This window comes from Echiichthys vipera, assembly GCF_963691815.1.
Source record: "Echiichthys vipera genome assembly, chromosome: 7".
NCBI lineage: Eukaryota > Metazoa > Chordata > Actinopteri > Perciformes > Trachinidae > Echiichthys > Echiichthys vipera.
The window spans coordinates 15,955,439-15,970,295 of NC_139832.1; the positions used below are offsets into that span (position 1 = coordinate 15,955,439).

Consider the following 14,857-nt stretch of genomic DNA (forward strand, 5'->3'; position numbering starts at 1 on the left):
CTTGGTCTCTGTTGCGTCAACAGTGCAGCACCCACACCCTCTAGTGGCGGTGACGGAGAGAGTATTTAGTTGTTGGAGAACAGCAATTATACAGTATATTATTAGAAACTGTCCCGGTACGTTCTCCTAAGTGCAAATTTCCAAAAGGAAAATGAAGAAATCTGCAGTTGTATTAATAAAGAGTGTATTCAATTTCTTCTGTGAATTTAAATCAGTTTCACTTAATTTCAGGATGTTACAGTGAGTTAACAAACCTAATTTTGTTTCCTTTTTTACACCAATGACATGTGGTGAAGTATTTTGAAAGGACGTATTTATAGTGCCTTTCTAGTCTTCTGACAACTCAAGGCGCTTTTAAACTACTTGCCATATCCACCCGTTCAAACCCACATATTTATACACATGATACACAGAGGCTGCCATGGAAAGGGTCACCTGCTCATCAGGATATAATCTAAGCATTCACAGAGTGATGGGCTTTTCTGACAGTTGTCCACACTGCTGTGACTTGAATATGTAAGAAAACAACAATAACATGACAAATACAATGTTAAATTACCAAACAACAATAATTCCAAACATCATTCACAAGTTGATTAAAAAGGCTTGTTTAATTTAACAGAAAGTGTCAGACAAAGGCACATAATGCATGAATATTCAATTGATTGATCACACAGTACACCAGAGATGAAATGAGAATGTAAACCAGATCTGTAGTTATATCAACTTCCTCAAATATGTCAAAACAAAGAGATACCTTCAGTGGAACAACAGAGAGACAACAACAAACATCAACACAAACATGTTATTATGGCAGACAAACATTAAAAAGTGGTCCGTAGCTTCATGTAAGATCATCATAGGCAATGTTAGTAAGGTAAACATGATATAACACATTAATCAGTCAAAATAATTGGCTCACAGATCATCACTTAGAGCCTGTAACACCCCTCTGTCATCACCGGAGTACTAAAGGCGGTTTGTTGCTTCATTAAGAAAAGGGAATTGCATTTTTCCTTGGAAAAAGGCCTTTTTTCACAGTATAACCCATCGCCTCTCAATCACATTATTAGTAAAATACAAACAGACCCATAATACAAAGAGAGCCAAGTAACTCTGTTATGTGTTGTTTGGGTATGCGTGCATGTGTGCCTGCACTGGAGAGCTGGTTTGTGTTGATATTACCGCACTACCAGCACGGTAATGCAGTGCGATTGATTTTTGGCCCTTGAGAGAGGAGACAGCAGGTCTTATCAGAGCCCAGCAGTGGCTTCGGTGGTTATGGATCTCTCATGCCAACATTAATGACACTTCCTCACCCAACCCCCACAGCACCAGCACCCTGTCACTGAAAAACATCGACGTAAAACGTTCACTCCCTAAAATAAACAATTTAAAAACAGTGCTCTTTGAAATCAAACATATTGCACTTTAAACATCAGGAACAGTAAACAGAATAAGATATGACCAAAGATAAACACATTAAAAGAACAGGATGCCTATTGCCTCTGCGTTGTAGTCTGTAGATTCTTCATTTAAAGGAAAAGAAAAGCACTTGGGGAAATATTCTTTTTGAAGAGTTAGATTAGAGGATTCATACCAAACTGTCTGTATTTTAAATATGAAGCTACAACCAGAAGCCAGTCAGTTAAGCTTAGCATAAAGACTCAAAACAAAGGGAAATAGCTACCCTGTCTTTGTGCAAGGGTAACAAAATACACCAACGAGGAACCCAGACCCTCTAAAAAAAGGGCATGATGTGGGTTATGGTTACCATTTTGCTGTCGTCTTCACATTTTGTTTTTGTACAGACTGAACAAACAAGAAGTTTAGATGTTTTGTTAATTAGTGAGGCATGCTAGCCTTTCCCCACTTTTTGTGTTTATGCTCAGCTAAGCTAATTGGCTGCTGGCAGTAGCTTCACATTAACCATACATTTATCAATGGTATCACTCTTCTCATATGAATTTCAGCAAGAAAATTAATGAGAAGGTAATGAGATTATATCCCAAAATGTCCAAGTAGGGTCCTAGGGTGACATTTCACAACTGTCACCAACAAGATAGCAAGCTTGAGGTTTTGTTTGTGTACGCATGTTTTTAATAGTCTGAGAGACGTTAAAATTGAGCAGAATCAAAAACGAGAAAGAATAATCAAGAGGAAGTTATATTGTGCACTTCTCTCCGCCCTTCTTGATCCTTGAATTGACTATTTATGTCTTGTAATGATTTCATAGCAATCCTTAGAGAAGTAAGACAATTTACTGTTATATAAATATTATTTTAAGGTTAAATGAAAATTGTTAGTTACACACATTCAAGTTCTAGACATGAAAAAAAAAATCACCAAAATGTAATTTCAGTTTGACTTTAAAAAACAGTGACCTCTGTAAATGCAGGGCGATCATGTCTTCTGACGATTGTACAACCAATCCTCTGAGACAGTCCTATCCTGACAACAGACAGTGTCCATGTTTCTGCAGTGTTATTTTCAGTGTGCACTCTTTACTATCAGGCAGGCACCAGCAACCTGTCTATGGCATACTGTAAACGGTCCCAGTTCTTCCAAAATATGGTCAGAAAACAAACTCCCATGAAGGTGGCTACCACGTGGTGTCGGCTCCTCATCAGTGGAGCAGCAAACTTGGCAGCAGTGGAGACACACACCAGGATAACGGTGATGATGGCCAGCATGATGTTGATGCTCTTTCCCAGCAGGACTCGGGCGTCGCGGCTCTCGAGCTGGACTGTCTGCTGCTGCAGTTGCTGGAGCTCCAGCTTGGACACTCGCGTCTGACAAGACTCCAGAGCCTCCTGAGAAAGATGGAGAGAGAGACTTTCAGGGTCTGAATGTTTCCCAAATGGCTCAGGGCATTTTGCTGACATTGTCAATTTAACAGTTTCCCTTGACGATGAATTATGTATTAGCAGAGAGACACAACAAACTTTACTAACTATCTGACCTGCCTGCTGGTACCTTGCTCTAATGATGCAAAAATAAGCCACATGGTCCGAAGTTTCCAAATCAAGCATCACTCCATAATAGATTCACCATTACACACCTGTATGTCCCTGGCCCTTTCATGGGCCTGGTAAGCCACCCTCTCCTCGATGCTGGCCAGCTCCTGCTTCAGATTAGTCATCTCGTGTTGGTGAAGTTCTGTCAAGTCGCTTAGCTGGTCTTCTAAACGCTCGTACCTGGTAGACAATGCAGAATTATTTGTTTAAAATTATCATTTATAGGCAGATTTGAACATACTGTAAACTCCTGCCGATGTTAATGTGATGACTTACATCTACATTTAGTGAATACTTATCTTCAAATTATCTAAGTGCTATGGTTATTTACATTTTTTTTTTTTATATATTATATATGTGATACACAAAATTAGACATTAGGCCCGGTACTGTATTATTGAAGGAGCAGGAAATATTATATCATATAATACAGTATATCATGTAAACATACCTGTATCTCTCCTCCTGCAGTGATTGGCTGATGATGCCATACTCTCTCTTGAACTGAGCCTTAATCTCCTCCATATCCTCCTCCAACTGGTTTTGTGCATCTTTGATCTCCCTCACCTCCTCCAGGCTCAGAGCCAGTCTGCTCTGGCTGTCTCCCCCGGCCTGCTGACCCTGTAGCTGCACCGCTGACACTCCTCCCCCAGCTGGTTGCCCGTTACTGTCTGCTGAAATGGAGGCACTCCCTGAGGAGCACTCATCATCACTGGGATACTTGGGCTTGCTCATCATAGAGGTGCTGCTACTCAGCCCTTTTCCTGCACTGTCAGTGGGCAGCGGTGAGGAAGCATCCAGAGTGGTCTTGAGGTGGGCGATGTTGTCAGCACTACCAAACTTGTTCCTGATAAGATTGGCAAACTCCCGGGACTTGCTGAAGAAGAAAGGAGGAGAGAGGGAAACACCCGGGCCGATGGTCTTAATCTTGTCCATGGTCGGGTGTCGGCCACTGCCAGTCATGTCCCTTAGCAGCTCTCTTGGAGACTCCCTGGGTAGCGTGCTGTGTTTGGCAGAGTGAGGGGATGGGATGTAGTGGATTTCACTGTCTTTCATCTTTCGATGGTACTGTTCCAGCTTCTTCTGCATCTGGGAAATATTTTGAGCTGACTTCTGATTCTTCTTCTCAAACACCTGCTTGATGCGCCCTACTTGCAGCTTGTCAGCACTGTTCACCAGCTTCAGGTACTCGGCTACGTTCTCGTCCCGAGCGGTCTGCTCAATCTTCAGCTGCTCCGTGACTTTCAGTATCTTCTGCTGGAGGTTGTCCAAGCAAGAGCGACTACGCTGGATCTCGAAGCCTGGTGCAGGGCAAGGACCTCCATCACTCAGATCCAGGTCCAGATTGTTCTCTGAAGAACCCCGACGCATCGACCCAGAGATGCTCAGGAAACTGCCCTCAGTACTCCGGTCCTACAAGAAGCAGACAATACAATCAGATACAGATCCTGTATTTGTTATGGAACACTTGCAGGGATGATCTTTTACAATTAAAATGAGTCTAATTAGCAAAACAAGTCATCTGGAAAAGGTAAACAACAGCTACATTTCCTATTTGATGCAATACAAATTAGATCCATGACCTCCACTGAAGCTGCTGCTTCCACTCGTGTCTTTGGAAAGCAGCTGGTAGTATGTTGACAAAATGATGACCAAAAAAATTAAACTAAGAGTTGGGTAATAAAACATTTCCATTTAATGCTTTTTTTGGACATTTCTGAATTTGCTCCTCATAAATAGTATATCTCCTGTAGCAAGTCCTTGCCTCTGCTGTATTCAGCCTTTCTGCGGTTGCCGCAGTGAGACCATCTGGGTGTATGTAATGCTCTTATTTGGCTCCTAAAACCTTGTGTTTTAGGAGCCAGAATTTAATCCTGTTTGTTTACAGTATAGCACACAGATGACACAGATGACAACATTCAGATAACAGCTTTTAATGTGTGTGAAAGAAGTGGAGCGTGCACATCTAATGTAGGTCAATGATAATGTCACAAATGGCTACAAGGCTCGGGAAATCCCTTTTCCAGACATAGTCCTATTTTTACAGTAAATTGCCATTTTCCTAATAAAGGCTTGACAACATTAAAGTCAGATCGTGACTGATGTGTCAATACTTCACTGTCAAGCATAGAAGTCTGCGGAACACTTGAGGAAGTGAAACAGAATAAATATGGCTCATGTTAGCAAATTTAACCACGGCATGAAACCCAAAGACATCATATAAAGAGGTAACAGCAGAATGTAATCATTAATTTTAAGTTTCAGCTTAAGTGAAATGACACTGCAATGTCACAGTGGTAATGTAACAAGCCAGCCAGTCTTGCAAGATGATCACAGTATAACAGCAGCATTAACACCAGTGTAATGACAGGAAGTGAATGCTGATCAAGCCTAATAAAGTGCTGTACAGCAAGAACTATGGGCTGTACAAAGCTGCACTAATCCTTACAAATGTAGAAAATAAACAGATCACAGCTTACTCAGACAGACTTAGGGCTGAATCCTGCTTAGCATTCACACGTAATGCGTAATGGTTACATATTGCAAGCTAAGTACCTTTACAATTGACCAAAGCATTTAGAGTTCACCACACACTGACACTCCTCGACACATGACTGTCAGGTGGAACAGGGTTTACCAATAATAGGATGATTAAGTATGACTAAGCATACATTGGTGCACAAAAAATGAGTAACATACTAAAACAAAGACACATTCTTACTCACAACAATTCCTTCGACCGAAACCTTTTAGATGGAAGTTATCCAATTACACATTACCAATTACTTGCTGTTGTTACTATGACCTCCCACTCAACTATGTGAGGGTGATACAGTCATCCCTCACATCTCAACAACTAGGGTCATTAATGTTCCTGTAACACCATTATGTGGTCAAAATGTCAGTTTGTCCGATATTTTGGTTTAATACCTGCTAAACAAACATCATTCACACCAGCCTCAGCTATACTTTGTAATCAGAGCAAACTAGCTAATAATTAGCATGCTAAAATGCAAAAATAAAATGGTAAACATGATAAACAATATACCAGCTAAACGTCAACATGTTACTATGCTAGCACTAGCATTTGCCTCAACGTGCCACTCACTGCGCCTTAGTAAAGCATCAACCATCTGCTGTAAACTCTAGTCTTACATGTTTTAATTAGATTATTATGCCTATAATTATACTGTACATATACAGGTATATCACATACTTCTTATGTATATGTGTGAAGGAATGGGAATTAATACGATTTTCATTGATAGCAATGCCGGTATTTATTCTGCTTGTAGGTCCGATTCTTTAATCGATTCACATATCGATTCCTGATCCAATTTCTGTTTGGGAAAAAAAAAGTTAGCGTAAACAGGTTTTCATCTAAGTCTGAACAGTTTAGATCAAATGAGAGGATATTTGTACAGCATTTGTTTTCATTCAGGCTGTTGGGTTTTCCAAAGATAAACCTGCTAAGCCTGTCTGCACTAATGTTTCAATAACGCCACACTTTGGACCAGTTCCTCCTCTCCGCCATTACTCCCGTTTTTTGCAACTTTGACGCGTTGTAGATGCAGAGTTTGTACTATTGTTATACAATGACTAACGTTGTCAGAAAAACATGCCGCCATTGATAAAAATAATTGATAAGCTAAGAGGCATGCTGTACGACGCCAGTTCCGATTCAAATTAGTTACCGGTTCTCGATTCCTATCCCTAATAGTATGTAATCAGAGAATGCCATGCTTTTTTCTTCAAGCATGCTTGGGGTATTTCAGCCTCTGTCCTCATCCCACTCTCTCCCCCTCTCTGGCATCTGTCCTTCTTGAACACAGGACTCTTTGTCTGCGGAGAAAAAAGCACACTTTGTCACGTCCTACCTCTGCTCTGTCGAGGACTCTGATGAGGGAGCTACTGCATATGGATTTACTGGCCTGACGTTAAGCCCGAGGAGCCCTGCGTCCAATCACAATCCTGCTCCTTCCACAGTGAGTGCAATATCTCTTGTCAAAACAATCAGGTTTACACATAAGCTGCTCTTTTGTCAAACCTGTTTGTCATACAAAAGAAAGAGAAGACTAATATCCTCCTTCTTAAAGAGGAAGTGTAGTGCAGGCTTGTTTGTAGGTTGCTCATATTACCCAGTCTTTTCAGTTTCAAACAACAAACACAAAGAGCTCTCTGTTCGACTAAACAGTTTCGACTGTATGGTATCAGTACTGGAACTAAGCTAGCTCCTCAGGCACTTCCACCACCAGCCTTAACTTTGAAATGTTCAATATTCTCATAACATTAGGGGCCAAGCACAGAACACAGGGGTGTACGTGTATTGCTTCAAGGTGTTGAGGTATCACGTAGGATCAGTGTAAATTTGAGACATGACAGCTATGGATGGATGACTGCTGAGGCCTGCAGCAAAATATATTTGGAAAGAGTATTGATGCAACATCCATATTCTAACTCTGGAGTAGTGAATGTCAAGCCAAAATTGTATTACACAGTTGGAATGAGGGGAGTAAGCTTTACTTACTGTACAAAAACAAGATGGCCTTTGGCAGTATGAGGCCTGATTCATGAGAGCAGCTCGGGTAACACGAATAACACGACCCAGATGTTTTACATGCATTCAAACCCAAAAATCAAGACTATTTTTTGATAAGAAATTTAATAAGCCCATTTCCACTGCCATCGCTGCTGCTGCTACTTAAGATTTCTACCCACGCTGACTTACTGCTGGAGAAATCTGAGGGTCTATCTGGATGAGTGGCTACGCAAAATTAATTAGAATCATGCTGATGAAAATGTCTTCCCAAATCTGCTGGGGAGCTGCCCTACTTTTCACTCCATTCCATACTTATGCTGGCGCACTCCAGGGGTGGTTGTGGTAGCAGGGATTGGAGGGTGAAACAGGGCGAGGACTAACTGCGACAACACGTAAAATGGAAATCTCATGGTTAAGTCTGACTTGTTAGGCAGACAGTACTTAATTGAGAGCTCACAGGTTCAACACAGGGTAGAGTTCAAGGAGATGGAGTTTCCATTTTCAGCCAGGTGACCTGTATGAGTGTCCTTGAGCAACAGGATGAACTCCTACCTGCACTCACTGACTGTGCTTCTTTGGGATTTAAATGCTGGTCTGTGTTTAGACCCATCTGTCTGATAATATGCTTAAAATCTGGTTTATCACTATGTTGTGAGATTAATGAGCCAGGCATACGCCCACTGCCGTTTGACTCAACCATTGATATTAGTGTGTCAGTAGAGTAGAAGAAGAGAGGCAGACAGAAAGTGGGAGACAAAACGGAGAAACCAAAACAGATGTGCACCAACAACACAACACAGCAGTGCACATCATCCCAATCGTCAGTAACAAGCTCTACAGGAGGCCCTGTGTGCCCCCGGGGTGCCTCCTTTACACCTCAGCCTTGTTTGAGCTCCCTGTCCCCCCACGCTGCCCTACATAGCACACAGCGTCTGTCCATCACTATGACCTATTTAATATGCTCTGACCTCTCTTGACAGCATAACATAAAGATCCAACTGCATTAGCCTCAATCTTAGCCCAACAAGGCAGAACAGTGGGTTGTTCTGCTTGAGAAATCCGTCCAAATCTTTAGTTACATTCTGGGGGGCACAGTCAGGGGAGTCGATTGAAACTGCAAATGCTGCTTATATTGCACTGCAGTGTGCTCTCTCTTGGATCAATGATCTAGTTAGCGATTCAACTTTTCATGCAAAGACAAACCGTATGCTCATCTGTCCACTGCAGCACCAGAGGAAACAGGCAAAGCAGCAATTCAGCATTAAAGTCTTGAACTGGAGCGAGCACAAGCATTATTCATAACTGAGTGGTATGCCGTGGGTGTGCACTAAATACTGAGCAGTATTAGTGAAATAAATATTTGTTTAGATTAGCAGGATGTACAGAAACTGTGCCTGTTTCTTGCTAAACTCGCCGTCACACCCTGTTAGGAGGGGACTTAATAAAACTACAGACTTTTCTTATGCAAACAGGAAGGCATTGTCCCCATTATAAGGAAGTAATGTTTGCAAATGCTCACAATAGCAGCTGTGATCTGGTAAAACCATCGGTTCTCAATGTAGGGTCAGGTCATGCAGCCACAAGCACAGGTGTTTGAGTCAAAATAATGTGGTACATAGGACAACACTTATTTAGCCATCCCTCTGTCATTGCACACACACACACACACACACACACACACACACACACACACACACACACACACACACACACACACACACACACACACACACACACACACACACACACACACACACACACACACACACACACACACACACACACACACACACACACACACACACACACACACACACACACACACACACACACACACACACACACACACACACACACACACACACACACACACACAGCAATAGAGCTGGCACACTCATTGAGATGGAACAAACCCATCCCTTAAGCAGAGAACAGAACCACAGAGGGGAAGAAGCCTGCGGTGCTTATTGGTATTCCCTCCAGCTGATCCTCATGGATACAGACACTCTCCCACTCAGAGCTCACTCAGGGAAATGGAAAGAAAACCAGAGGGGGACGAGGGAGAGCGACAGTGAGCACATCTTTGATTATAGTCAGAAATCTGACCCAAAATGTCCTCCTCTCATCTGCATCCAACAGCTGCCTGCGTGGTCAAACTCTGATTGCAAAACCTTTCTTTAGAGGCCAAACCGTATGTGTCATAAGAACAACAACAGAGGAAATGAAACTAGCAACAGAGTTTGAAGTCGTCAGTTTCCTGAATGACTAATCCCCGGGACGTCAGTGGAGTGAATTGCTTCAGACTTATTCGCTATTATCTCATAGACAAGCTGGTCCAGGACTAAATCAATAGCCCATTAACACTCCCAGCATACGCTTGCCCCCATGGACTGGGAAAGTATGGAATGTGATTCAATTAAGATAAATATGCATCTATATTCAATGAATGCACTCATTCAAAGTGAGGGAGTGAAAAGAGCCAGTGACATAGCAGAGTCGGTGAAGAGTCAAGCTGCTCATCAGCCGGGAAAAACATGACAGATCTTGCCATTTATATATAGTTTATTCAGTATACTAACCATTGCACTTCATCGCATTAAATTACACGTTATTATGCTATAAACAACAAAAATTATGTTCCATGACAGTATTCTACAGAATTGGACAAAATAAAGACAAAAATTTGTCATGTTTGCAAGTAGACTTGGCATTCTATATACGGTAGATGCCGCAATGATAAATCAATTAGCTGTCAACTATTAAATTAATCAGCAACTATTTTGATGATCGATTAATCTTTTTTAAGTTCTTTCTTAGGAAAAGAATTCTCTGATTTAGTTCCTTAAATGTAAATATTTTCTAGCTTCTTTCCTCCTCTACGACAGCAAAATGAACATCATCGAGTCGTGGATTAAATAAGACTTTTGAGGACATCATCTTGGGCTTTGGGAAACACCGATTTTCACCACCACCATCCAGTGAGGGTTAAAGACTCAAACTGAGGTGTTGCATCATCTTTGGCCTCTAACCCACTATAACTGCTGCACAATGGCTTTTTGAGGAACAAAACTGGAATGTAATTTGCTGCCAACAAAAGGAGGAAAAGCATAATTGCACAAAGCAGCCAAAATCGTCAGAGATGTTGTTCCATTATATTGTGTTGGTCGTTATATCACAACCGTCTAATTGTTTACTTGAGAAATTGACTCAAATTATTTGTGTGAATTTTTCAATCTCTATTTAAAAAGGGAAATGTTATTTACTTCATTAATTTAAAATAGATAGTTTTACATTTTAATCTGAAGTATCAGCAACTGTTGACATGGCAGCAGGGGAGTCTTAATAAAAAGCTGAAGAGGCTGAAGGAATGCTGCCATAGCTGCCTTTCAGATGCATGATCCCTGTGAAGTGATGATAAGAGTTGCCGGCCTGAAGGCTCACGCGTATATTAGGAAGAGAAACAACCTGCTACAGGATACATGACTGACTTTCTGGTTGGACGAGACTCACACATGACGGAGCATTCCTCTCCTCGGTGTCACTGTGACTTTGAGAAAGCACCTAGCTTTAAATGGCTGATCTGCCACAGCACCTCAGGGGATTTTTTGTGAACATCGTACATTAACATGTCCAAACGGTTGGATGGTTTTCCCCAAAAACCTGTTAGTGTGATGTTAAAGGTGTTTTTAAAGGTTGTTTTTTTTCTTAGTTAAGTCAATAGTTTAGAACAATCAGGCAATTTTGTGATTTGGGCTGTGGCTGGGCGATATGGCCAAAATCTTTTATCCGGATAATTTCATATCTAACCAAGGATATACTCAAATTTAAATAACGTGCAAGGATCAGATTGGACTTAGTGTCACCCAAATGAAGTTAATATAGCCGTCACACAGTTCAGCTGCAGTTTTTTTGACATTGAGATAGACAATGTGAAAAATAGACATTTGTATATCACTTTGACGATATAGACTGTATAAATCTTTCTTCTTCTATTGCTTTTCAAGAAGGACTGTATCACGATATATCACAAGATTTTTTCTCACGTATATGAAATCAAGGGTTATGTAATCCAGTTGATGTTAATCACATTGAACTGTGTGGTAATGTAAAGTTTGATTATAAAACCAAAACTGCATTTTTCAAACGATATTCCTTCGGGTATTTCAGATAACATTTTAAAGTTTGACTTAATGTGCTTGTTTTTTTGTCAATTTAAACAGTGTAACTGTGTATCATGACATCTCAATATGATTTGTTCACAATATTGATCCCGTAGAAAGACGATAATTATCATATTGACCTAGGACTACAAAAAAAAATGGGCTTAACTACTTCTCTGTAAAACACACTCCTTCACTCTTCACTTCACATTTCGGATATATTGTACTGATCTGTGCAGTGGTATTAAAGACCATGTGATTATCACTATGACAAAATCAATTATAGTTTCAGAAAAATTATGTTTCATTCTAGAGAAGATCCTGCTTCCTCCTCTATGATATCGTATATCCTAAATGCTTCACCACTACACGTCAGATGAGGTGAGGTCAGTTTTAGTTTTTCTCTCTTGAAAAACTAGGTCAGGCATTGAGTCATTGTTGGCTACAAAAAAAAAGAAACAACTGCAATAAATACCTTACTAAAGACTATTTGACTGTATTGTGTTGGATGTGAAATGCTTTATCCATTTTAATGGGTTGGATGAATACACATTAGAAACACCTGCAATGCAATACAAAATCACCACAAACTGCAGCATGAAGGAGTCATGGATGAATCGACATCCATCAAGAAACAATACGTTTTCATTACAGGACTGAGTTTCTGTACTTGATCACTTGGTTGCACTACAACAGTCAAACAATTAGGGCTGCAGCTAAAGATTATTTTCATGATTGATTAATATTTATTTTCTAAATTAATCATTTGGTCAATAAAATGTCAGAAAATAGTGAAACATGTCCAATCCCAGTTTCTCAAAGTCCAAGGAGATCAGTATAAACCCCAAAGATATTCACTTTATAATCCTATATAAAACATACAAAAGCAGAACTTTTCCATATTTCAGGGGGTGAATAACAGCACTTTCTGCCATTTTTACGATTAATCAATCGATTATCAAAAAGGCTGCTGGTTATTTTTCTGTGATCAGCAAATCTTCCCAACTCTACAAGCAATGCCTTCAATTGGAGATAAATGTTTAAGACCAAATCCCCAAAATCCAACTGCAACAATGGGAATATTCTGCATGTTCCTTGAACTGAACATCTGTTGGGACTGTATTGGTTGAACAATACAAGCAATTTTAAAGACATCTGGGGACTTGTGGATGGCATTTTTAGCCATTACATGACATTATAGAGACCAAAAAATGAATCGAATAATCGATAGAATTGATACATTGATATGGAAATAATCGTTAGTTTTGCCGCTAATGCATTGTTCCGTATGGACATGTCAGAGTTTACAGTGACAGCTTTCAAAACAGCCCGGTGCCACTACAGCGTCTCCGTAAAGACACGCTGTTTTACGGCATTTGCCCAAATGCATCACAGGGTTAAAGGCTCTTTGTTAAGGAGGAACATTCAGCTCTAAACGGCGCAGCTGTTGGTTTCACATGACGTGGACATCAACAGATAACAATGTATCGCTGGTACAGTAAGGGACCTGCCGTGTATGACACAACAATGCTGTAAAATGCGTTCACATGATAGGCTACTCACCATCCGGCTACTGAGGTATTTCTCCACTTCAGATAAAGTTCGCACGGACACGTTTGGGCTGGGCATAATAATCCCGGGTCTGTGGTCAATTAAGAGCTGTCGGTTCTTCAATTCAAGACAATTCAAGACCCTGATCTCGTATCCATGTTGAACCCCTTTCTCTCCCCCTCTCTCCCCCTCTTACACACACACTCACACACACACTCTGACTGGCCTCTAACTATGAACCCAAACTCCGCCTATTTCTCTCTGCAGGGTGGTTGCGCGGGGAGGGGTTAACTCTTTCAACACACGTGCCTCTCACTGGTAGATAAGAAAATACATTAAAGTAAAATAAAAAAAACAGCTTCTTTGGGGTGTGTTTGTGATGAAGAGGACTTTATTAAATAATAACATTCCCACATTAATAATAATAATAACAATAATAAAAGGGTAGTTTCACTTTATGCGTCTTATTATAAAAGAAAAGAATGTCACATGTTGGGGGAGTGAACATAGCCACTTTATCAAAGCAAAAAGGTCTGTTGCACTGCTGTTTCAGATAAAGGGTTTTTTTCAGGTAATTTGCATTTTACACACGTTAACTCACGGATTTTGTGTAAAAGTAGCCTCGACCTAGGAAGTTCCTTGAGTGAAAACATACTGTAAACAAGTATGTGTTACAAGTAAAAGCACTGAGTCAAAAAACGTACAGAGGTATTATCAAAAAATGCAATTAAAGTAAAAGTTTTATTGGATTCTAATTACTGATGCATTGGAGTGAGCAGCATTTTAATGTACCTGGTCAACTACGTTATATAGTCTACTGCTGGGTTTCATCTAGAGTAAGGTCTGATATTTTAATTGTTAAGATTAGTATATCTTCTGCATATAAACTGTGGCAATTAGTTCCCTGGCTGTTAAACAACAATCGAGAAAAAGTTAAGTTCCCTCTGAAATGTGGTGGAGTATAAATACAAAGTTGCATTACATGGAAATACCAAAATAAGCACAAGTACTTCAAAATTTTACAGTTCCTGAGTAAATGTACTTTCCACCAGTCATACAGAAGTATGGGGAAATATATAAATATAAAAAGTATTTCCTATTTCGGTAAATTAAAAGGAGAGCCAAATGAATTGTGAACAAACTATGTATTAAAAACCATTACTATAATAAGCTATTATATACCATTATAGACTCTAAACTTCCGATATTCAGATTTTAAAAACAGTATCACTCATGTTGCCTGTAAAGTAAAAACAAAAATACAATAAGAGAAAACCAATCTGACTTGGGGGCAATGTGCAAATTAAACAAACAAGTGTGAAGATTAATGTGAAAATAATCACCTTCAGTGAAAGGAGTGAACATATAGAGAACAGTGAGGGACTGAACATGTAGCACACTCTGCAAATAAACCAATGTTTAAAAATAAATATTCAAATGTGTGACAGGAATATTATACGTTTTTATCGGATACCCTTGATGATAAACAGGTTGAATATTGTAGAGGTAATAAACTGCAGCTTCGACCTTGAGAATGTGAGAATGTGTCTCAACATCTGTTGAAAATGTGGTATTGTAGTTTTGTTATT

The 14,857-nt window shown here is 40.1% G+C and overlaps 1 protein-coding gene across 3 annotated transcripts; it reads right to left on the minus strand.

Moving 5' to 3' along the window:
* Positions 1–602: 602 nt before the first annotated feature.
* LOC310949151 (transmembrane and coiled-coil domain protein 3-like) lies at positions 603–13,413 on the minus strand. Of its 3 annotated transcripts, none has more exons than XM_083916486.1 (4): positions 13,281–13,413; positions 3,469–4,430; positions 3,062–3,197; positions 603–2,813 (listed from the first exon to the last, which is right to left on the minus strand). In XM_083916486.1, the coding sequence occupies exons 1-4, from the start codon at positions 13,344–13,346 to the stop codon at positions 2,511–2,513; spliced, it is 1,467 nt and encodes a 488-aa protein (XP_083772612.1). In that variant the 5' UTR covers positions 13,347–13,413; the 3' UTR covers positions 603–2,510. The 3 variants fall into 3 exon arrangements, with proteins under 3 accessions (XP_083772612.1, XP_083772614.1, XP_083772613.1); XM_083916488.1 differs by lacking the exon at positions 13,281–13,413 and adding an exon at positions 6,896–6,993; XM_083916487.1 differs by lacking the exon at positions 13,281–13,413 and adding an exon at positions 6,713–6,793.
* Between the last annotated feature and the right edge of the window lie 1,444 nt (positions 13,414–14,857).